This window comes from Chenopodium album, chromosome 15 (assembly GCF_948465745.1).
Source record: "Chenopodium album chromosome 15, dcCheAlbu1.1, whole genome shotgun sequence".
Classification (NCBI taxonomy): Eukaryota; Viridiplantae; Streptophyta; class Magnoliopsida; order Caryophyllales; family Amaranthaceae; genus Chenopodium; species Chenopodium album.
In genome coordinates, this window is record NC_137848.1 from 10,117,887 (window position 1) to 10,139,537 (window position 21,651).

Here is a 21,651-nt window from a genome sequence, read left to right on the forward strand (position 1 = left end):
TTTGTAAAGCAATGAGAGACTTGATTTTGGGTAACCATAGTTATTTTTTACCTGTGCGCATCAAAGAAATGTTTTTTTACAGAACTATATAAAGTTTACGATTGGATGTTGCAAAGCTAATGAATTACTGTATTCCAAAAAAAAATAATAATAAATAAAAGCTAATGAATTACTTTTCATGTGTACTTATGGTGTACCCCATCTTATTTTTCTATGTATGATATAATCTAGATTAATTTAAATCTATTTGACCTTTGAGCGTGAATGAGATTATTAGAACTTATTCTGTCTAAACTTATTTTATTTGAACTAATTTGACTTAAACAAAAGGCGAACATAGACTTAAATCAGTTTTATTTGATAACTTGCGTAGAGCTAGAGGTATAGTATTGTCTCTCTAACTCATACAAGTCGTGCTTAATTTCTCCTTATCCGCTAAGTTAAATTGATGCCATAATCAAATAAAAATTCTTGCAACCAACCAAATGCAATGCCAATATTCTTGTATCTTTAAAAAAAAAAAAAAAAAACCTAAACCTTTGGAGGCAACACACTTTCTTGCACATTATTTGATTAAATAATTAGAATAAGGTAAACCACTTACAACTTGGACGAATTAACCTATAATTTTAAATTGTAAGTGACAATTGAACACTTTATTCTTAATGTTGGTAAATTTATTTCACTAAATGTATCCATTTACCTAATACGAAGTGTAATACTTTGTATTATTTTTAAATAGTGTTAAAGTAGTGTGTTGCAAGTATATTAACATGGAGAAAGAATTTTGCAAGAATCATATTACCACTTATGCAAATAAGCAAAACCAAATCACAAAATGCAAAATACAAGTTACAAACAAAGATCCTTGAATAGAAACTTGGAAGGCCTTACAGGATGATGTAGGACTTGTAGAAAGAGCAACAAAGAACGACAATAATGAACCCACAATTTAAATTACATATTTAATGATCTAAAAAAATGTTACCTGTATTCGGTGGCAGTTATGTTAATTTTATATATACAAAACAACAACGGAAAAATGTTTAAAAACAAGTCCAAACAAATATCATGCCCCAAAATAACAAATAATGTCAATTAGACCTTCCTGATGGTCCACTCTAAAGGGTTATATAGATCACAACATACTCTTACAAATTAAAAGGAGATAAATCTTTCTCATCAATTAATTTTTGGAAAATTCTCAATGGTAACCCCCAACTTGTGTAACACTGAAATGGTAACCCTCTTTATTTTTTATTATACAAAATGACCTCAATTAAAAATTTATTCTCACAAGTAATCTTATTTTAATAAATAGGTTAGTTAAAATTAACTATGATTATTTATTTATTTATTTTTTAATGAAATACTAATATTAAAAAAAAAAAAAAAAACCACCAGTCCACCACCAACCAACCCAGCCAACACCTCAACAACTTCTACCCTCACCTTCACCTAGCCACCACCAGACCTGACCCTAATCCAAACCCCGACAACCGCGCGCCTCGAACCCTTCGACCTTGACCATCGTGTGCCCAGAACCCTCTGACCTTAACCACCGCGCGCCTAGAACCCCCGACCTCGATTACCGCTCCGTTTCAAGCGAGGTGGTGGGGGATGGGTTACGGGATTCAGGCGAGGTGGTGGGGGATGGGTTACGACATTCAGGCAAGGGGTGAGGGATGGGTTACTGGTTTCAGGCGAGGGGGTTGGAGATGGGTTATGGGTTTCAGGCAACTAGGCGATGGGGTTGGGGATGTGAGTTTCATGCGGCGCTCGAGGTGGAAGAAAGGGTAGGGGCTGGGAGAAAGAGTCGGGGTAGGGGCTAGGGGTCGGTTTAGGGTCGCTGGCGGTTGGGGGTGGGCGCTGGCGGGGAATCTGTGCCGAACGCTGACAGTGAAGGGGGAGGGGGAATGGATGGGCTGACTGGTGGAGGTGGTGCTATGGGTGGCTGTTCGGTGGTTATTATTTTTTTAAAGGGTTTATTTTTATTTTTTTGAAAAAACCTTAACTATGGTTAATTTTAATTAAATAATTAATGAAATAAGGTTATAATTGGGATAAATTTTTTAATTGAGGTCATTTTGTGAAATAAAAAAAAAAGAGGTGGTCACCATTTCAGTGTTACACAAGTTGGGGGTTACCATTGAGAATTTCCTTAATTTTTCCATTAATTAAATTTTTTTTAAAAATTTCTCATTGATTTATTATTGATATTGAAATATGCAACTTGATCCTCATCGCTTCAACCACAACAACATATCACTTTATCCAGTCACTTATACCACAATGACGTGTCTTTAACACGTTCCCCCCACAATTTCACAGCATATCTCCCTCCTTAACACCATGCCACAATATCTTCCACATTATGGCTCGTTGCTGCTTCACCATCCTTTACACTTCGTCCCCCTCGATCTATCGCTCAACATGTTCTCTTGAATAATGTTTTGTCATGATGTAGCAATTATGAGCATAATATGTAGTTTCGTTGAGAGGCACCCCCTCACCACGCTCGCTTGCCTACCTATATAGTTAGCGTACCATCCATGCTAGTTGGAGTGCCCCGCACCAAAGCATTCCCGTTGTCACACTAGACAACAATGAGTTTTAATGTCCTTTAATTCATAATTAAATTAACTAGGCTGTAACAAGTCTCTACGTCATAATTTAGTTATTGGTGGACCTTTCTAATGGTGAATGGAACCTTGTCTCCTTAAACGATGTTACTGTGACTTTGGTACCATTTGTCGTAGAACAAGTGCAAGCAATTCCTGAATTATGAACGCTAACTTGATCTAAATTAGCCTTTTCTTTTCATATGCACAACAAGTATTAAATATAGTATATGTTAAAAAATAACACGCAATGACGCAAATTTTGCACCAAAACACATGCATAAATATAAGTATATGATATATGTGTTTTATATGCTATTTTATTCTCCGTCTCACGGTCATTTTTATGCATATTTGAGCTCTTGGGACTACTTTTAGTACTAATGTGTGGTTTCGAGTGTTTTGTAGAGTTGACAATTGGTTTGTAGGAATTTTTATGGTTTTCCAGCCATTACGAGATATCGAAACTTGTATCACATTTATGACCGTTGATCATAGCCCAAGATCAATCATATCGGTGATTAAGGGTTTGGTTCGTGGATTTGATCCGAGCTATGGATCAAGGAAGATAAGGATTTGGGCCCCATAAGAGTTGAAGCCCAAAGTAGAAGAGAAGCAAAGGATTTGGCCAACAAAAGATCGAGCCCGATCGGGCGGATGCCCAAATTGCGGAGGAGAAGAAAAAGACGGGGTTTAGGTATCGTCGTTTTGACTAATTCTTGAGCTTAGTATTAAAACTCTTTTTGGTAATCTTTATTAGCTACGTTTTCATTATTACTACTTTCATAGTAAAACTTTAGAGAGATTCTTAGTTGGTGATTTATTGTTGAACTCAAGTTTTCCCCTTTTAGCGCAATTTCATAATTCCTTCTTTCGGTATTATTTCTTCTCTCTTTTATTGCTTGTTTCATTGCTTTCATTTTAATTGCTCCGTTAATTTGTGTTTTGATTTCAATCATGTCTTATTCATATGCTTTGATTAGTTTAGATTTAAATATGTGTGAGTAATTTAATTCTAGGATTCTTGGGAGATCCATAATTAATATGAAGGGATAATTTGTTATTGTTGATTATTGATATTGCATGATAATTCTTATTGAATTGTTTTAATTCTTTACATTTGGATTATGAATCGAGCAGATGTGATTTGATTGTAAAAGTATAGCAATATTGAATTAATGAATCAAGCAGATGTTAATTTGTTATTAAAGACTATTTTCAACGGAAACTTAGATCTAGGAAATTGCAAGAGCCTGTTAGATCCATGTTGATTAATAAATTGCGAGAGCCTGTTAATCATGTTATATGTGCAATATTAATTGTTGATTGTTATGTTTTATCCCGAAATATTAATTATTGGTGAACCTGTGACCCTAGACTTCCTTTTATTGATTTCTCCCTAATTATTCTTCTTAGTTTAATTCCTTTAAAAATAATTTGGTTACTCAATAGTTTAGATTATATTAATGAATTAGGAATAGAAGAATGCTGTTCCCTGTAGATTCGACCCTACTTTCCTATCTACTTTAGTTAGAGAACTTAGGTAATACTTTTGTTTAGGTGATCCTCCCTCCGATTTTTTTTTTTATTTTTTTTTATTTTTTATTTGCATCACTTTCCTTTTTGGGGGGTTTTTTTTTAAATGCATCATTTCTATATTTGGTAACTTTATACTATATTTTATCATTTCTCTCTCTTACTTTAAACCCCACTCAACTTATATTATCATTTCTCTCTCTTTCATGGTCCCCACTAAAATAATAAAAATATCTATCATCTCTCACATACTTTCTCTTTTATGGTCCCCATCTTACTTTTACTATAATAATTTATTTATCCACTCACAATATTATATTACTTTCCTAAAATTTTGTGCAATTCAAAGTGATGCAAATAAAAAAAAACAAAGGGAGTATGACTTTAGCCTATCAGTATACATATAAGCATATGAAGAAGCCTTATATAGCCCGCTTGAGCATCAAGGAAACTGCCAACACAAGACTCATTGCTTACGCTCAACATTCCTCCTTGCTTACGTTCAACATCGTTGCACACGCCTTGTTATGATGAGAAGTTGAGAACGATGATGTTGAAAGAATACAAGCAAGAGTGACAATGGTAGTGTAGTAATCGAATTATAGGAAACCAATATCCAATAATTCTAGTAGGAATGAAATTCAATTAAAATATATTTCTTAAATTGAACTCTTTAAAATTTGTTTTATTATACCATTGCTACGTTACATATCAACTTAGAACACCTAAATAAAATGATCTATTATACAAGATACAAATCTTTTATAATCTTAGCGGCATGTCGATATAGCATATAACATTGTCGAACAACTTTATACAACAACGTACCTCGTATCAAAGATTAAATTGAGTAATTGACAACAATTTTTAATTTCAAAAACTAAAAACTAATTAAAAGAAAGAAAAAACACACCACTACACCTGTTTTAATGTTGGAAGTTGTAATTACACCTAACACAAAGATGATTTAATGCCAGGAGCTAAAATGGGTGATACTTTTTGGCTTTTTGCAAGTAAAAAAATGAAACAAAAGCCTTAAAATACAAGAAAAATAAAGGCAGATATATATAAAAATGGTCGTTACTCGTTACAGAGAAGTGTAACAAAAATGAAGAACACTGTCAACAACATCAACAACGACCCAGCTGATGATAATGATACCAACAAAGACCCTGTTGCTACTCTCGATTCACGCTTCAACCAAACCCTCAAAAGTGTTCAAGGGTACTTTTATTTTTCTCTCATTTTTTTTTATTTTTGTTGCTAAGATTTGATTTTTGGAACACCCTTTTGTTCATTAGATTTGATCTGTCTTTAAAAATTCATAATTTTTGATAATTTGCATGATTTTGAGCTTTTCTTCTAATTTTTTGAATACCCATTTGGGAAAAGTTCTCAGATCTCTTGATTCTTTGTGATTTTAGATAGGTGTTGTTACTTTTGGGTGTTCTTGATTTATGCGAAATTGTGGTTAGAATTATGAGCAAATTTCTCATTGTTCGTCGACTGATCCTTAATTTAAAAGAGTATGGTATATTCTAAGATCTTTCATTTTTATCTATATTGTTTAAGTTCAACGTTTTGGTTAATTCACAAGTAGGCTTAGTTAACTGGATTTCTGGGTTTCCCCAGATACACTCATTTGTTCCTTTTTTTTTTTTTTTTTTTTTTTTTTTCCCCTTTTAAAAAAAAATTAACTACTTTATGGAATTGAGCTGTTTGTTATACATTAAGGAAGGATTCTACTTTATATTGTACTCTTTCTTGCCATCTGATCCCAATTTGGCTATTCGGATGTTATTGGGGGGTCTTTAACCATCTGAAATATGATATTATGATTTAGATTTAGATTGTCATTTGGAAAGTACATTGTTTGATCATTGTAGATTGAAAGTGAGGTAAAAATGATTGGAATTTATTCTTTTGCATAGAGATGCTAATTCATACTTGATAGAAACTTGGACTGCAATTTCTGTTTGCAAAATAGTATTAGTATGAATGTATGAGACCTGGCCTTTTTACTTCTTTAAATGTTGCATCACTTCTTTAAATGTTGAATCTGAAAGGCCTTTTGCCTTTAGCTTGAGTATGCAAAGACATGGTTTAGAAGTGCCGTGCATTTTCTTACTTCTGATGTGGTTCATTATAGGCTCCTTAAAGGACGTAGTTTTCCTGGTAAAGTATTGCTGAGTCGTCGAACAGAACCTTTTGACACCTCTAGCATACATGGCTCTCCCCGGGGATACGGAAGGAGTTACTCTCAAAATGATGCTGGACCAAGTGAACAGGAGGATAATTTTGTTGAGGCAAGATGCATGGAATCTCTCCTTGTGCACTTTCATTGGTTTGTGGCTTATGGTATTATTGAACCAATTTTTAATATTTGATTTTGGATTCAGGAACAATCTCCAAGTGTTGATGGTAATGAATCTAATGACTCTGCTGTCAGTAAGTCAAAACCTTCACTGTCTCCCGTCAGTTCATCCAAAGAGTACCAGAAGACTTTGTTAAGCGCAAGAGCTACAGATACTGCAAGGGTTATGAAGTTTAAAAAGGAGCTTTCGGCACCAACAGTTACTTTAGGTACTATAACAGTTCATAGTTTCTTACTAGCATGTTGTTTGCTTATTATTTGCCAGAGTGTCAGAAAGGAGTATAGAGCTGTACGTGTTATTTAGATATGCACAACTGAGTAAGATAACCTTGTTGTAGGTTTTATTGTTTTAACCCCCATTTAGTTAGTGTAACTTCAGTCCTCAGTTTAAAAATTATTGAACAGGAAGCTGTCTGAGGTTGCTGCAGTAGATTACTTCTTGTTTGAATTGTTGGCTAGCCAGTACAAGTCTGTGGCTTACCTTGAGAGTCTTTACTTAGTAGTAAATTAGTAATTGGTCTTTTTGTGGGACCTCTAGGGAGCAGCCTATACTTACGGGCTTTGTTACATGCTCCTCTGGCTACATCAAGAATATATTTTTGAAAGAATTAGTGTATGCATTATTTTGAAGCAAATGCATTGTTAAATTAAAATTGAGTTCTTTGGGTCACATGTTTATTAGCTCATGCTACCTCATTGTAGGTTAATCTTTTCAGGTTAGATCATCACCGGAACTAATTTGTGTTTGGTCCTTTTCTCTTGTAAGTGGGATTTTGACTTAAGTTGCTTGATAAAAATGTATTTTTTCTAATTCCTGTAAAGTTGTAATAGTGGATTTTTTATGGAGGCTTTTGTGTTTCAAATAATTAATTAATTATTTTCCTTTTATTATGGAGGTTCTTTTGTGACACGGCTCCTACTTAACTTCTTTACGAGCTCTGTTATTGGGTGTTATAGATACTTGGTTTTGGAGCAGGGGGTAATGCAATTTGAGAAATGCACTCTTGGATGGTAGAGGATTTCTATTGTCCTGGATTAATAAAACATCTTTGCCTGAATCAAATACATTGTCTTTCGACATCTATATTTTCAAATGGATGATCTTTCAGGTGCTCATTAGCATGTTCCTAATTTGTTTGGTGGGGATTGATTGTTATTATGAGTTGATGTCTAAAGTGAGTATTTGATATTTCTCAAGCTGTCTGGCTTCTGAATGCCTGATTACGTATTTGTAAATTTCATGATATTTCATGTATAATCTGCTTATGGTTCTAGCGTCTGCTTTAGGAATCACCAATAGCTCTTTCTTGCTTTACTTAATTGATATTTTGAGTGCTGAATATGAACTATCAACTCATAGAATTTCCTTCTAATTGTTTTCCATCCTGCAGATAAACTACGGTCACTAGCTTGGAATGGCGTGCCATCTTACATGCGGCCTGTTGTCTGGAGACTTCTTTTGGTAAGATTTTACTTATATGATTATGTGTTTCATTGTTAAGAACTCAGTGGCACATTTCTTCACATGTAAGGCCAGGGTTCTTTCCCCTTCCATTTTTTTTTTTTTTTTTTTTTTTTTTCAGCTTTTAGCAGCAATAAGACATTGAAGTTTGTGTGGCATAAGAACACATTTAGCGACTTCATCATAAGAACACGTTTAGTGACTTCATCATATATGCATAAAGCTGGTTAATACCCTAGAAAGTTTGAAGATCTGGGTTGTAAGTTGAAGTATTTACAGGGTTGTGTTGGAGGTAAAAGGCAACTCTGAGGCAAAGAAAGAGAAATATTTGTGTATTCTGATATTCTCCGTATGTATAGCTGTTTTCCACAGTTTTATCTTGGGTTGTTAGTTGAACTACTTACAGAGTTGTGTTGTGAGAAAGTGCAACTCCAAGGCAAAGAAAAAGCAATATATGTGCTCGCTTCATCTGCTTGATAATTTCCCCAAGTTTTTCTTGTTCATTGATAGTTTTGGACAAGTGAGAATAGTTAGTGCCATTAGAGGCTTAGAGCCATGTGTATGTTCTCTGCATATTTGTCCGTCAATGCTTATTCTTGGGGTTATTCAGTGACCTGCCTTTTTGTCGAAGCTGTATAACTTTGCTGTATCTTTACTTAGTCAATGATGCAAGATTGAAAGGATAAACACTTAAGCTTCAAGCATCTGTTCCTACCAAATCCTTCTTGTGCATGATCTCAATTCCTTACTACCTTGCTTTCCAGAATTTCATTCCTCCAATGTCTCTAGGTGATACTCCCACCTAATTTTGGATTGGTGGGTGAGTGGGTCCAAGTACACAAACACATCCCCATGATAGCTAAGAGGCAGTTTATGTCAGAGTCTTTACTAGTTGATTGAAACTCAAAAGTATTGGTAATTTTCTATTTGAGGTATAGTGCATTTTTCTGGGACTTACAACATACTTCATTATGTCCCAAGCTATGACATATAACATAGTTTGTAAATTAATTCTTTCAAGAAACAAGCATTCAAAAGTAGTCATGATAACTCACATTTTTGTACTCTACAAATTTCTAAAAGGATTTATCTTTTATGATTTGGTATATATGATTATGCAGTAATATCTTCTGATTTTGTTTTTTTATCTAATGGCGAAGGCTCAAGTTGTTATCTGCACAGCACAAATCCTAAAATATGTTTAATTTTTTGTTTCTGGTTGCATGTTTATTCAGTTGTAAAATGAATTAATGGATGTATTTTTATTGGTTATAAGTTTGAGCATGAACTGACAACAGGGATATGCACCACCTAATTCAGATAGAAGGGAAGGAGTTCTGAGAAGGAAACGTCTCGAGTATCTTGATTGTGTGGCACAGTATTATGATATTCCAGATAGCGAACGTTCAGATGATGAAATCAACATGCTTCGCCAGGTTTGCTCTATTGTTTTTTCATGTTCTTTCTGGAGTCATGATTAATTCTGCTTTCTCATGGCTCGCTTTGCCATTGACAGATTCAAGTTGACTGTCCCAGAACGGTACCTGATGTAACTTTCTTTCAGCAACCTGCTGTCCAGAAGTCTTTGGAGCGGATACTCTACACTTGGTCTGTAGTAATTTCTGTTTCCTCTATTTCATCTATTGACTTGGCAAGATCTTCTGTCTGAGTGTTCAAATTTTTGGGAGATACATGTGTGTGTGTGTGTGTGTGTGTTTTTTTTTTTTTTTTAAAGTACTCTGTAATTCATTATTTACGTGTTTAAATGAGGGCTTTGTGAGCATTTCATAATCAATAAGTTTTCTTTAATCTACATTCTGTTCTTGGTTGTTGATATGTTTTAGTATCCTCTAGTGTTCTTATGCTCATTAAAGCATGATAATTTGTCTCACCAGGGCCATCCGTCATCCTGCTAGTGGGTATGTTCAAGGAATAAATGATCTTGTGACACCATTTCTGGTTGTATTCTTGTCTGAACACTTAGAAGGAAGCATTGACACTTGGTCATCTTTGGACCTATCCAAAGATAAAATTGCTGATGTTGAGGCTGACTGCTATTGGTGCCTCTCAAAATTGCTTGATGGTATGCAAGATCATTACACATTTGCCCAACCAGGAATCCAGAGACTTGTTTTTAAACTAAGAGAACTGGTTCGTAGGATTGATGGTATGTCTTTGTCGTTAGTTCCCTATTTTTTTTTTCTTTTTTTTTTTGCCATATGTTTTTTCTTCTATTAATACTAGTATGAATTTTTCACCTTTTCATCTCCAAAAAAATGACACTATCACCGTTAGGCTCCTTTAGGCACTAACATTCATAAGAGTGGTTTCCATTTTACTCTACTATATCATATATGGTGTTTGGCTAATTAGAATCATAGGATGGAATATAATCATTTAGTATTATGGCCAATCTCTATGGGAGGTTAATGCAAGTAGCTTTTGGGGGTTAGAGCATTAGTGTATTATTGTTTTTGCGTTCACTTACAATTTGTCACGTTCACACCCTTATGCTATGAATATTTGATTCATGTCCTGTTATGTAAAGTTTTACTTAGCAGCTAACTTAATCTCTAGTTGCCACCAATAGGTAATTGGTAAATGGCTACTAACTAACTACTATGTGAGTAGCTAAGTTTGCCAAGATGTCATAATATTCTTAGAAAACAGTTAATTTGCATTTTTTGGAGTTGCATTTCAACATTGTTCTTCCACTATGCAGGCAAAAAAGCTGTTTCACAATTCTTTTTTCACACATCATGATCAATTTTTATATGGTATCTGCAATTTCAATTTTCAAACTTCCTCTTTATATATCTCTATGGGTTTATGAAATTGGAACATCTACATGATTAACATAAAGAAGAAGTTTTTGTTACTAACAAAATAAATATTTGGACAAAAAGCATTTTGTACAGGCTTCTTGGCTGTGTTTGAGGGGGAGGCTATTTGTCAATTACTCAAATCCTAGTTCCCAATCCCCCCCCCCCTCTTTTTCTGTGCCTTGGGTGGCCTCCTTTCACGAGGAAGACTGATTTAGTGCCTTTATAACACCCCCCCCCCCCAAATAATAAAGCAGAAAACAAAAGAAAATGAGACTCAGAGGAAGTTCAACAGTTTCTTTCCCTTGTACAAAGCAAAGGGAACCAAACACAAGAAAAAAAAACATTTCCTGTGGGGTTGCTAACTTGCTATCATACATTTATCACATCTCTCTCTCTCTCTCTTTTCTTTTCTTTTCTTTTTTTTTTTTCCTTAAAGTTGTCTCATTCATTTCTTATTTTACTAAAAATACAACCAGAACCTGTTTCAAAACATATGGAAGAGCATGGTCTTGAGTTCCTCCAGTTTGCGTTTCGGTGGTTCAATTGTCTTCTAATACGTGAGGTTTGTGGTCTCATCTTCTATGTTTGCTTTTATACTTTAGTTTCTTTTTTACAAAGTTTTTCTGGGATTTAAGGGAAAAAGGAAAAGCTGCATATCAGATATCATGCTATCTAAGTCATCAGACCTTAACCTTGACGCTGGACTAGCTTTCCTGTGTGAATTGACAGAATACGTTTTTTTTTGTTAGATTCCATTTTCCCTCGTCAATCGCCTTTGGGATACATATCTTGCAGAAGGTGATGCACTCCCTGATTTTCTTGTGTACATAGCAGCCAGTTTTCTATTAACTGTAAGTTGACTTTACTGGGTTTGCCAATTGTTTAAGTTGATCCATACGACCATACATGCTTAGCGTTTGGAAGACTCTTAACTTTTGTCCATGACCTCACAGTGGTCCGATAAGATCCACAAGCTTGATTTCCAGGAGATGGTGATGTTCCTTCAGCACCTCCCAACTCTCAATTGGCAAGATCAAGAATTGGAGATGGTGCTTTCAAGAGCGTATATGTGGCATACCATGTTCAACAGTTCTCCGAGCCATTTAGCTAGCTAGTCAATGCGGCAAAATATATATTTTGACATGTTTAGTCCTGTATGTTCCCTATTGTGTTCATCTAGTGGTAAAGATCAGTTCATACTGTTGATAATTTGGCCTTGTACCATTTGTGTTAGATTACATTGTTCTTCATGATATGTAATCAATGACATGTTTCATCTAATCAAAGTACCTTACTTTTTCAATACTACGGAGTAGTGATTGTAATTCGATTTCAATTCAATAGATGAGGGAAACACAGAGGAGAGTATATGATTCTATTCAGCAAAATATCATGTTTTACATCATAAGTACTTCAAAGAACCTTGTGAATCAAACATTTGTTTCTGTTATCCTATACCCAATTCCCTTTTGTTAAGTTCTAGACAGTTTGAAAATATGTCTTGATTCAACGAAAGTAACCTAGAAGTTCCTCTCTTTCTTTCTTTTTCAATATGAAGGTCTCACGGTATCACCTATGTTACAAAGAATTTACTCCACTAGTACGGAGTAATACCAAAGCAAAGGGTAATGTCTGGTAGCATAAAACAGTATATACTAGACAAGTAGACAGTTCATAGCAGGGATTATAGAGCACAACTTTTCTTCCCTCCTCGGGTTTATGTCTCTGAAGTCTGAACCAAGAGCAATCACTTCTTAGCTCAGGTCTCTTAGCTGTTTCTTAGAAAAACACTTGCATTTTAAGGTAACATCAAAGAAATGTCTGTAGAAACAGAAATATACTACGTATGAGCGACTTCAGTGGAGCCGAAGTTGAAGAGAACACAAATTTACACTATTACAACTCACAAATGCAGACAACTATAAGATTTCTATGAATTTCCTTTTTTTCTACAAGGCTAAAATTATACAAAGTCTGCTGTCTCTGCACAGTCCTACCACATGTAAAACCATAATATGCAATCATACGATACTAAGGTCTCTTCCATATTTTTTTTCTACTTCTTCAAGAAATTTTTCAGGTTCGTCGACGTATTCTTCAAAGTCTCTTTTCACTGATGCTGCTAGCTCTTCTTTACCAGCTTTTTCTAGATTTCTTACCATAATCATCAATGTTAGCTTATCAGGTATAAAACCAGAAGCTTTCATCTCATTATAGGTTTCCACCGCCTTTTCCACCATATCTACTTGGAAATAAGCACCGATCAATTCAGTATATGCTCTTACATCAGGTTGTAAACCCTCTTTCTTCAGTTCATCAAAAAGCTCTTCAGCCTTATGAATCAGCTTGTTCTTTCCCAGTAGTAGAATCATGTCGTAATAAAGGGGGAGATCTGGCTTGTATTCCTTCTTCACAAAGTCGAACACCTAGAGTTCTAATTACAAATCAGATGAGATACACAACAGCAAACTGTACAGGAAGAAGTTCTTAACATATATGTACTGATGACGAATAGAAGAAAAACGATTATATAACCATGATGTGCTTTCTTAGGATTATGAAGAAATGATGTGGGCAGGGACATGAAATTAATACAGAAAGGAAAAAGGGACAATCAGATGCCAATTCTGCAAATATCATGCCTCGGCTAATTTAGATTTGCTATGCGCCTATGCATATCATGTTCAACTATCAAAGAAAATATTGAAGGCAGCATCAAGTTGTCCCAATAAGTATAGAAATCTAGAAAAAGATCAAAACTGTAAACCTCAAACATGAAAATTTCATGAAAGCTCAACAAATGGCAAACTCTGAGCACTGAAAAGTCCGTATCAGATAGACATTCTCTTACTGCTTCCTAGACATAACGGACAAGTCTGATAGTAAACTTAAGCACCCAAAGCAAGCTTTGAATACACTTCTATTGTCTAAGATCAGACAAGACACAATGAAAAGTAGCTGCAGCTTTCTTACAATACATACAAATCTACATAAAGGCATAACTAAAATTGTATGTTTCGGTTAGTCTCAAGATCAAGATTTTCGGGAGGGTTTTTTGGTTCCCTCTAGGGTTTTCCCTTGGGAGGGTTTTTTTAGCCTTCATTGCTAGATTTTTTTCTGCTTTTTTGAAGGTTTTCCTTCACTCTTCTCCTTTTTTCTCTTCTCTTCCATCTCTTTTCTTCTGATCTCCATTGTAAATTTTTATAGGGGCTTCTACCGGTGGTTTTACCGGTGGTAAGCCCTCAAAAAAACTTTTTAATTGCTTTCAATAAATGGATCCCATCTTTATGATGGGGTTTATTCAATCAGGCTTATTTTTTTTTGTTTGTTCATGTGTTAAAGATTGAAGATTTAGGGTTTCATCGTCTCCGAAAGTATCTAGAAGACCATATGAGTTTCTTCACCCAAACAACTACTCATCCGTGGATCTCAAGCCAAATTAGTGCTAAGTCACAGATTGTATTGCTTCAGATGAAGTTTTTTATTAAGGCGATCGTTGATCGAATTTGCGATGTAACTAGTTCTATGGTGATTGGAAATTTAGATTTCCTACGAATTGTTTGTAAGTGCCGTTTGGCTATCTTTCATTAATGAAATCCTTTTTCTTCTCGTAAAAAAAAAAAAAAAAAAAAAAAAAAAAAAAAAAAAAAATCAAGATTTTTGGTCTTCCAGTTGGCCGAAGGAGCCAATTTCTCAATCAAGGAACTATTTGGCAATTGGCATGCAAATTCAAGTAATCCAAATAGTAAACTAATAGAGTAGAAGTTTTCAGTAATTCGTATTTTTGTAAACTATAATGGTATCTGAAATTAATCTAAAATGACAAGCTATTTCACCTAGATTAAATAAATTCCAACCAGCTGAAAGTTGAACATTTTTCCCTTCTCTAAAACTTGCTAATAAGGAGTAATTAATTAAAATAAACCATTTTCTTTCAAAAAAAAAAAATTAAAATTATCCATCTAATTGAATTCTTCTACAATTTAACCAGATAATAATAATTCAATCAACTGCCTAAACAGTCTAAAATTCAAGAATAAAACAGGCCAATATTTTTCCCCACTTAAACTAATAATTCATCCACCAGATACAAACACAGGTTTAACAGCATTGATTACCCAAACCCAAAAACAATTATCATTAATAAAATCTTTTCAACCCAAGTTACAATTATCATAGATAAGACGATAAACCTATTTTGAATTTAGTTGTCGCATTACTAGTTCAAATTACACTATCAACACGACTATTAATTCCGGACCAAGAGAGAAACAAAGAAAAGATTAAAACTTTGAATAAAAAAGAGAGAAAGAAATGACCTGAAGAGCTAAATCCAAGTGATTCTGTCTCTGAAGTTCAGTCAAAGTATCCAACAAATCAGCCTTCAATAAACGAGTAAGTCTGGTATGAATTACATGCTGCAATTTATCAGGAGATTTGGCAAGTTTAAGGGAATGAACAGCTTGAATGGCTTCAGTGGAAAGAAAGCTTGACCTCCATAATGGTTTTTTGGGTCCTATTTTTCTCAAACCACAAGTAATTGTTCTTGTTTTTGTTGTTGTTGAGTAAGTTGAGGAACCCAAATGTAGAATGCTGGGAAAATGGTGGGTTTGGGTGTGATTTGGAGGGTGTTTTTGAGGGATGTTCAATTGGGTGAATTGGAGTTTCAGAGTGTTCATTTCATTCAAAAGTTCAAATTGTGTGAGAGAGAAGAGGTGGGGAATTTAGGAGACGAGACAGGAATTTGGTGGTTTCTCTTTTGTCAAAAACTCTACAAGTAATTCCTTTGTGTTAAATGTTTAGGGTTGTTCATCGGCTCAAGATTATATCGAATTGGATCAAGATAAACTGGATGGAAGGTTAAAAGGTGAAAAATAATTAGTGGGATTTGAGATCAATCGAGTTCTACGAATGGATTGAAATTGAAGTAAATTGATAAAATCAGTCTAATCTTAAATCAAGTTGGTTTTAATCGGTTTTAGACTTTTTAATTTTATTATTTCGTATAATAATATGGACTTTTAAAAAATAAAACTAATTATTCATTTTTTTTTTATGAAACCCGAATGCATAAAATCTCATGATATAAGAATCTTCACATAACATGTTGAAGAAGAAAAAAAAGGAATTATTTTAACCCTGAAAAAGCATCGGGATGATCCAAAACCGATGGCAAATGGTTTGGTTCATCTCGGTTTTCTTTGATGTGATTGCGCTTATATATATGTTAGGGTATTCATACACCTATCAAACTATTGGTTTGAATTGAGTACCAATCGGATTGGTATGGTTTGTAATCTATATATTGGTTTTGCTTAAGATCGGTTTCTTTGACGTGATTGAGTTTCCATGTATGTGATATTCATACACCTATCAAACGTTGGTTTGAATTAAATATCATTCAAATAGGATGGTTTGTTATGTACATATCCCTTTTGGTTCAGAATGAGTTTTCTTTGACGTATTTGAGTGTTGTATATATAAGTAGTATTTATACACCTATCAAACTATTACCAAGCAAAGCTTAATAGAGTTGGTGGTAAAATCACCTTATGACTTTGATTCGAACCCCATTAAGTACAAAAATGCTTGGAAATAAGGGGATTCCTTAACCTCTACTCTCAAGCACAAAAAAAAAAAAAAAAAAAAAAAAAAAAAAAAAACTTGTCAAGTCTAAAAAGGCAAGGAAGAAAAGAGACCTGTTAATTAAAAAAGGTGGTCTCTTTTCTGAAACCGCTAACAACAATAGCGGTTTTAAAGCTATAACCACTATTGCCATTAGCGGTTTTAGGCTGAACCAAATCAAAAAAAATTACACCCAACACTGATCCTACGTGGACGGTATCTCCGGAATTAGTTTCTAAATCGATGTACAGAGGGAATTTATTTTTATTTTAGTAATATTGTGGGAAATTGCTCTCTTAATACAAATTAATTAAAAATCTTTATATTTCATTTATAGGGCTTAAAATTAGAAAATCTCTAAAGTCAATTCACCACACAATCGATTGTCATCAATGGGGATATCACCATCGAAGAAAGTCAGCCACCATTTCCGCTCCTCCCCAGAATTCACCTCTTCCTGCAACACCATCTTCTCCGATCTCCAAACCCTAACTCACCACACTTCTCCGGGCAAAATCTTCGCTTACCAACTTCACGACGCCACTTTCCGTCTCCACAATTCTCTCTCCTCTCCTCTGATTGCCACGTGGTGTCCTTCCCCTCCTTCACGCGCGCAAATCGACGGCGCGTACCGCTCAATTCGCCGGAGTTCTCCGCCGGAGGAAACCCTAGATTCCGACGAGTTTAGAGAGTTTGCTGTTGTTGTGTTTACTGACGCTGTTGTTTCGAGTGCTTCGAAGGCGGCGGCGAGTAAGGTTTGTGTTGGAGTTGCTGGGATTGCTGGGGTTGGTATGGTTGGGAGAGTTGGTGGTGGTTTGGTTGGTTCTGTGATTGGGGTTTACGCGCTTGGGGTTGCTACTTCGGCTTATCTTGGATTGGGTTAGACCAGTTAGTTGGATTAAGGGTGCGTTCTTTTCACCTTATTAAAAAAAAAAAAAAAACGAATTAATCAGGGTTGGTTGGTTACGGTGAAAAAAATGCACCCAAATTTCTTGAATGTAAAAATTGTATAATACCCACTTATTGTAATTTAAACAATTAGTTCCTTTTAAAATGTAAATTTTAATTTTCATTGTAGAATTGTCACATCTTTATTTTTGATTATAATCAAATTTATGTTGCTTCAATGCTTTGACTCCGGTAATTATTAGAAGTGTTAAAGATTCAATACGAGTACTTTGATATTCAATGAAGAGTCCAACTAGCATAGCTTAAAGCGGCTTTTGTTTCTTTACTAGTCTCTTCGTAAGATATTCCAAAGACGGCGTAAGCTTGGAAGACAATAGACATAATATCTCCCTGTCAATCAATCAATCAATCAATCAAAGCCTTAATCCCAAAAGTGGGGTCGGCTAACATGAACCAAATTTGATTATTCCGTGTAGTAATCCACATAAATCTTTCTCCTCCATCCCTTACGATCCAAAACTTCATCCTCACGTAAATCCATAGAGCAACACTGGTCTTATGGCAGTCCTGTAGAATTTTCCCTTCAACTTTAAGGGAATGCTGCGGTCGCATAGCACTCCCGTGGCCGCTCTCCATTTAAGCCACCCTGACTTAATCCTGTGGGTCACGTCTTGATCAATGTCACCATTCTTCTGGATGATCGACCCTAGGTACTTAAAACATTCACTCATGGTCAAATCCTTTCCATCCAAACTCACCACTTCATTGCTTGTCCCCCTCTGAGTGCCAAAACGACATACCAAATATTCAGTCTTACTCCGACTTAGCTTAAACCCTCTAGATTCCAACCAAAACGACATAATATCTCCCTGTAATTAACCAATTTTTACCAACATATGTTGGTATAGCACTAAAGCAGCGCCTTTCAGATTAAAAAACTGTGGCACGGAGATGCAGTTGGATCAAGAAGTTACTGCTGGAAGATGGATGTATTATCTCTATAGTAGCAAAAAATGACACTCATTCACATTGTATTTTGTAAATATGCAAAGCCAATTCAAGAATAAGCTGATTTTGTACATTATTTAAGGGCATGTATTAAGATGTACAAAGAGTCGCAATTTGAGAAGAGCTAGCCAGCTTGCATATAGCTTCCACCTCGAATCATAGGAATAAGTAGTACAAAACGAAGGAGGAGTTGGCTTGTTCATCAGTTTTCTATTCCTCTGTCTCAAGACCTGGTATGTACTCCAAGCTTACATCAAAGATAACCGGACTATTGGGTGCAACACGAGGCCTTCCAGGAGCTGAGGTCAGGCCTTTTGGAAATGCCAACTGCTCAACAGAACGGAAGAATATAAGCTTTTCTAAAGCTAAATAGCAAATAGCAGCTAAGCATAAGATTACAAGGTTGCAGATGGCCTACTTCAGAGCTTAGTAGCAAGTTCACACTAGTTGTAAAAATTAGTGATCAGAGAGAACTTTTATTGTTTGATAGATATGAAATCAAACCCGAGAAATAATTGAGAGCAAGAGGGAGGAAAAGATAAGGCGAAGATGCTCACTGGTCCTGGAATGTAGAGTCTCCGTTTACCACCAGCTTTCATGGTAAGGAGTCCTTCGTCAAGTCCCTTGATCACCTGTTCTAGCAATAGTTATTCGAGAATGTATCAAAATTAGAGGAGGTTGACTATTCTGATTGATTTATCCAAGAACAACTACTCAAAAGTATATATTACATCAAGGACTCTCCTCTGCTAGTCAACAAAAAAAATTAATCACAAATAAAACTGATCTGCTTTAGTTCTATATATGAACATATATCCATTACAGATTCTTGATTGTATATATCACGTACAATTGGAATCACAAGAAGTATAAAGCAAGGTATTTACCTGGCCTGAGCCAACTCGAAAGATGTAAAGCTGATTCTTCTCAAGAGAACTGCAGCAATAGGTTCAGTAATAAACCACTGATACATAAAATTTGTAAATACTTGTACAAAGTAATTCGAATTGACCCCTTTAATTTGACAAAGATAAAATGATGCTATGTGATGAAATGATGCAAAGTAATCTGATAAGTAAATCATAGTTATTACCTGTCAAAAATCTGTCCGGAAGGAACCATTGCAACATAGTTTGCAGCAACCTGCAGTCAAACAAGCTACATGAAACCAACATGAAAGTTGTCTGTAATAACAAGCATTTCTGATCAAATAAAAGTTGTTTTAAGTAGAGTCTTTAGTTGATTTCAAACTGTAAAAACAGTTTCTCACTCTCTGAACATTTCTTACATATACCTGAAAACCAATTGGTGGACTTGGACCATCACCGATCTTAATGTCTTTGTACTGCAATCCAGATTCCGTTGTTACCATGGGTACCTTCAAAGAAGAGGAGACTTTGAAAATTAGTACGTCGTATAGAACACAAAGGAAGATCCATATGCAAATTAATACTTACTATACCCATAAACCTCGATATCTATCAAAATTCTAATGCGACTACAACTACCAGTTGTTTGTTTAGATACAAAATAGTTTGGAGGGCTTTCGGGGCAAAAAGGGGTTTGATCCCTCAACCTCAAAGGTTTGGAACATCATGGTTATAAGTCTTAAAAACTCAAAAGGAAAAAACTGTGAATTAACAGAAAAGATTGGCCCTATTTTATTAGCTGCCTCATGAATCAATTGAAAAGAAAGTTTATTGTTGTCAATGCATCTCATAGTCTCTCATGTGTTGTTTGACTCCTTTGCAGCTTTTAATATCAGCATCAGAGCATGGCATTTAACAAGGATATCGTGATGTAGCAATGGATACATACAGGCATTATCCAAAACTACATGGGCAAGTCCTCACCCTTTTAGTTTCGTGTTTGTTATAACAGATGGGGGAGAACACAAGGGAGAGAAGCAACAAACCAGAGCTCACAGCGAGGTTCCATCCTAAAACCAACTGGCAATAGGAGGAGTAGCCCGCTTGGGTTATTATAAACTGAAAGCCCTTTGCTTTCTTTATCAATTGCATAGAAATATAAATGCAAGATGACATGAAGTACATGTAAGAAATCTCACCTAATTACAATGTAAGTTATTCTAGTTATAAAGAGAAGACTTAGTAAAAGGTGTAAGCAATCTCACCTACATTTTCAAGCTCCTTCTCACAGGCTTCATCACATAGTTTTGGCTTATCCTCTGGAGGCAAGCCTGCAGCATTCGCGATCGCCTCATTGGAGCCTATTCTGAGACAAGAAAGTCCAAGAAGCAATCCAACAACATTCCGACGATAATATAAATTCAATCTAGAGCCTTCCATAGATGACAGTTCGAGTGGAGCATGTCCCATTTTCGAACATCGAATAACAACACATTGTGTGTTCTGTTTTGCCTTGTTTGTATAATAATTGGTCGAACCACTAAAAGCTACAAATTCACCCAAATTAGTAAAATGGAAAAATACATAAATTTATCAATTTGTTCAAACAAATAAATTAGCAAAATGCAGTTTAATAAAAGATCGATTTATCCTAAAGAAATTCTCTAAATCCCAAATTCCACGATATTAGGAAAGGCAATGTGACTATTATTTCCGAACATACGGGTTTTTATATTTAAAAGTTTCCCTCCTAATTATTGAGCATACAATACCGAACCCAAAAGTAAATCAAAGAGTAACAATTAATTAAATTGATAACAAATATGAGAAAAAAAGAGGGGAATTTGACATAAATGTAAAGAATTTGATTAAGAAGAGCAATAAAGGCCAGAGGAAGGAAGGGAGAGAGAGAAGTATACCGACAGGGGAAAGCAGAGCAGAAGCAGCCATAGTTGTCATAGTGAAAGCTTCTGTAAGCTAATCCTGTGAAGTGTTGGTACTTTGATTGAATGGATAATGTTTCTGAGGTTGAGAAAGACGTATTTAACCGATTTAACGGAACAGTCAATTTTCTTTGTAATTTTTTTTTTTTAATTTTTTTTTTTTAGAGTTGCAACACCATAAGTAGAGGTGTCAATTAGGAAATCTGGATAATTGGATGGAGTTTGGATTGATCCACGGCGGGTCGGGTAAGTTTGGGTTACAAAAATATCCTTTTAACCCGCCTTGGGTCATGTCGGGTCACTTCAAGTCGGGTCAATTTCGTGTCATTATCTGTTAAGCCGGGTCAGGTCAAATTCAGATATGTTCATATTCGATTCGAATTCAAAACGGGTTTTATCAGTTTTGTTTCGGTCGAATGACTTTAGGTCGGGTTGATTCTGGTTTAGATGATTTTGGTTCGGTTAATTTCGTTTTGATT

The 21,651-nt window shown here is 35.1% G+C and overlaps 4 protein-coding genes across 4 annotated transcripts; 2 read left to right on the forward strand and 2 right to left on the reverse strand.

The window, feature by feature from the left end:
* Positions 1-5,206: 5,206 nt before the first annotated feature.
* Positions 5,207-12,123, forward strand: LOC145582912 (uncharacterized). Its single transcript, XM_081639966.1, has 10 exons — positions 5,207-5,381; positions 6,307-6,463; positions 6,557-6,740; positions 7,923-7,993; positions 9,292-9,429; positions 9,510-9,601; positions 9,889-10,160; positions 11,295-11,380; positions 11,568-11,669; positions 11,772-12,123. Exons 1-10 carry the CDS (start codon positions 5,266-5,268, stop codon positions 11,931-11,933), a joined length of 1,380 nt encoding a protein of 459 aa, XP_081496092.1. The 5' UTR covers positions 5,207-5,265; the 3' UTR covers positions 11,934-12,123.
* A 464-nt stretch (positions 12,124-12,587) lies between these two features.
* Positions 12,588-15,666, reverse strand: LOC145582913 (protein THYLAKOID ASSEMBLY 8, chloroplastic-like). Its single transcript, XM_081639967.1, has 2 exons — positions 15,138-15,666; positions 12,588-13,244 (listed from the first exon to the last, which is right to left on the reverse strand). The coding sequence occupies exons 1-2, from the start codon at positions 15,495-15,497 to the stop codon at positions 12,840-12,842; spliced, it is 765 nt and encodes a 254-aa protein (XP_081496093.1). The 5' UTR covers positions 15,498-15,666; the 3' UTR covers positions 12,588-12,839.
* A 1,169-nt stretch (positions 15,667-16,835) lies between these two features.
* Positions 16,836-17,327, forward strand: LOC145580778 (uncharacterized). Its single transcript, XM_081637884.1, has one exon. The coding sequence runs from the start codon at positions 16,836-16,838 to the stop codon at positions 17,325-17,327; it is 492 nt and encodes a 163-aa protein (XP_081494010.1).
* A 999-nt stretch (positions 17,328-18,326) lies between these two features.
* Positions 18,327-21,244, reverse strand: LOC145581862 (peptidyl-prolyl cis-trans isomerase FKBP16-3, chloroplastic-like). Its single transcript, XM_081638894.1, has 7 exons — positions 21,149-21,244; positions 20,499-20,776; positions 19,655-19,738; positions 19,454-19,503; positions 19,248-19,296; positions 18,918-18,992; positions 18,327-18,687 (listed from the first exon to the last, which is right to left on the reverse strand). The coding sequence occupies exons 1-7, from the start codon at positions 21,186-21,188 to the stop codon at positions 18,571-18,573; spliced, it is 693 nt and encodes a 230-aa protein (XP_081495020.1). The 5' UTR covers positions 21,189-21,244; the 3' UTR covers positions 18,327-18,570.
* Positions 21,245-21,651: the final 407 nt, after the last annotated feature.

Coding starts and splice junctions, on each gene's coding strand:
- LOC145580778 (XM_081637884.1), top strand. CDS start 16,836: ATGGGGATATCACCATCGAAGAAAGTCAGCCACCATTTCCGCTCCTCC.
- LOC145582912 (XM_081639966.1), top strand. CDS start 5,266: ATGAAGAACACTGTCAACAACATCAACAACGACCCAGCTGATGATAAT. Junction 11,381..11,567: donor ATTGTCTTCTAATACGTGAG/GTTTGTGGTCTC, acceptor TTTTTTTGTTAG/ATTCCATTTTCCCTCGTCAA. Junction 11,670..11,771: donor CAGCCAGTTTTCTATTAACT/GTAAGTTGACTT, acceptor ATGACCTCACAG/TGGTCCGATAAGATCCACAA.
- LOC145581862 (XM_081638894.1), bottom strand. CDS start 21,188: ATGACAACTATGGCTGCTTCTGCTCTGCTTTCCCCTGTCG. Junction 19,504..19,654: donor GTCCACCAATTGGTTTTCAG/GTATATGTAAGA, acceptor GTTTGACTGCAG/GTTGCTGCAAACTATGTTGC. Junction 18,688..18,917: donor GACTCTACATTCCAGGACCA/GTGAGCATCTTC, acceptor TCTGTTGAGCAG/TTGGCATTTCCAAAAGGCCT.
- LOC145582913 (XM_081639967.1), bottom strand. CDS start 15,497: ATGAACACTCTGAAACTCCAATTCACCCAATTGAACATCCCTCAAAAA. Junction 13,245..15,137: donor ACTTGGATTTAGCTCTTCAG/GTCATTTCTTTC, acceptor TTAGAACTCTAG/GTGTTCGACTTTGTGAAGAA.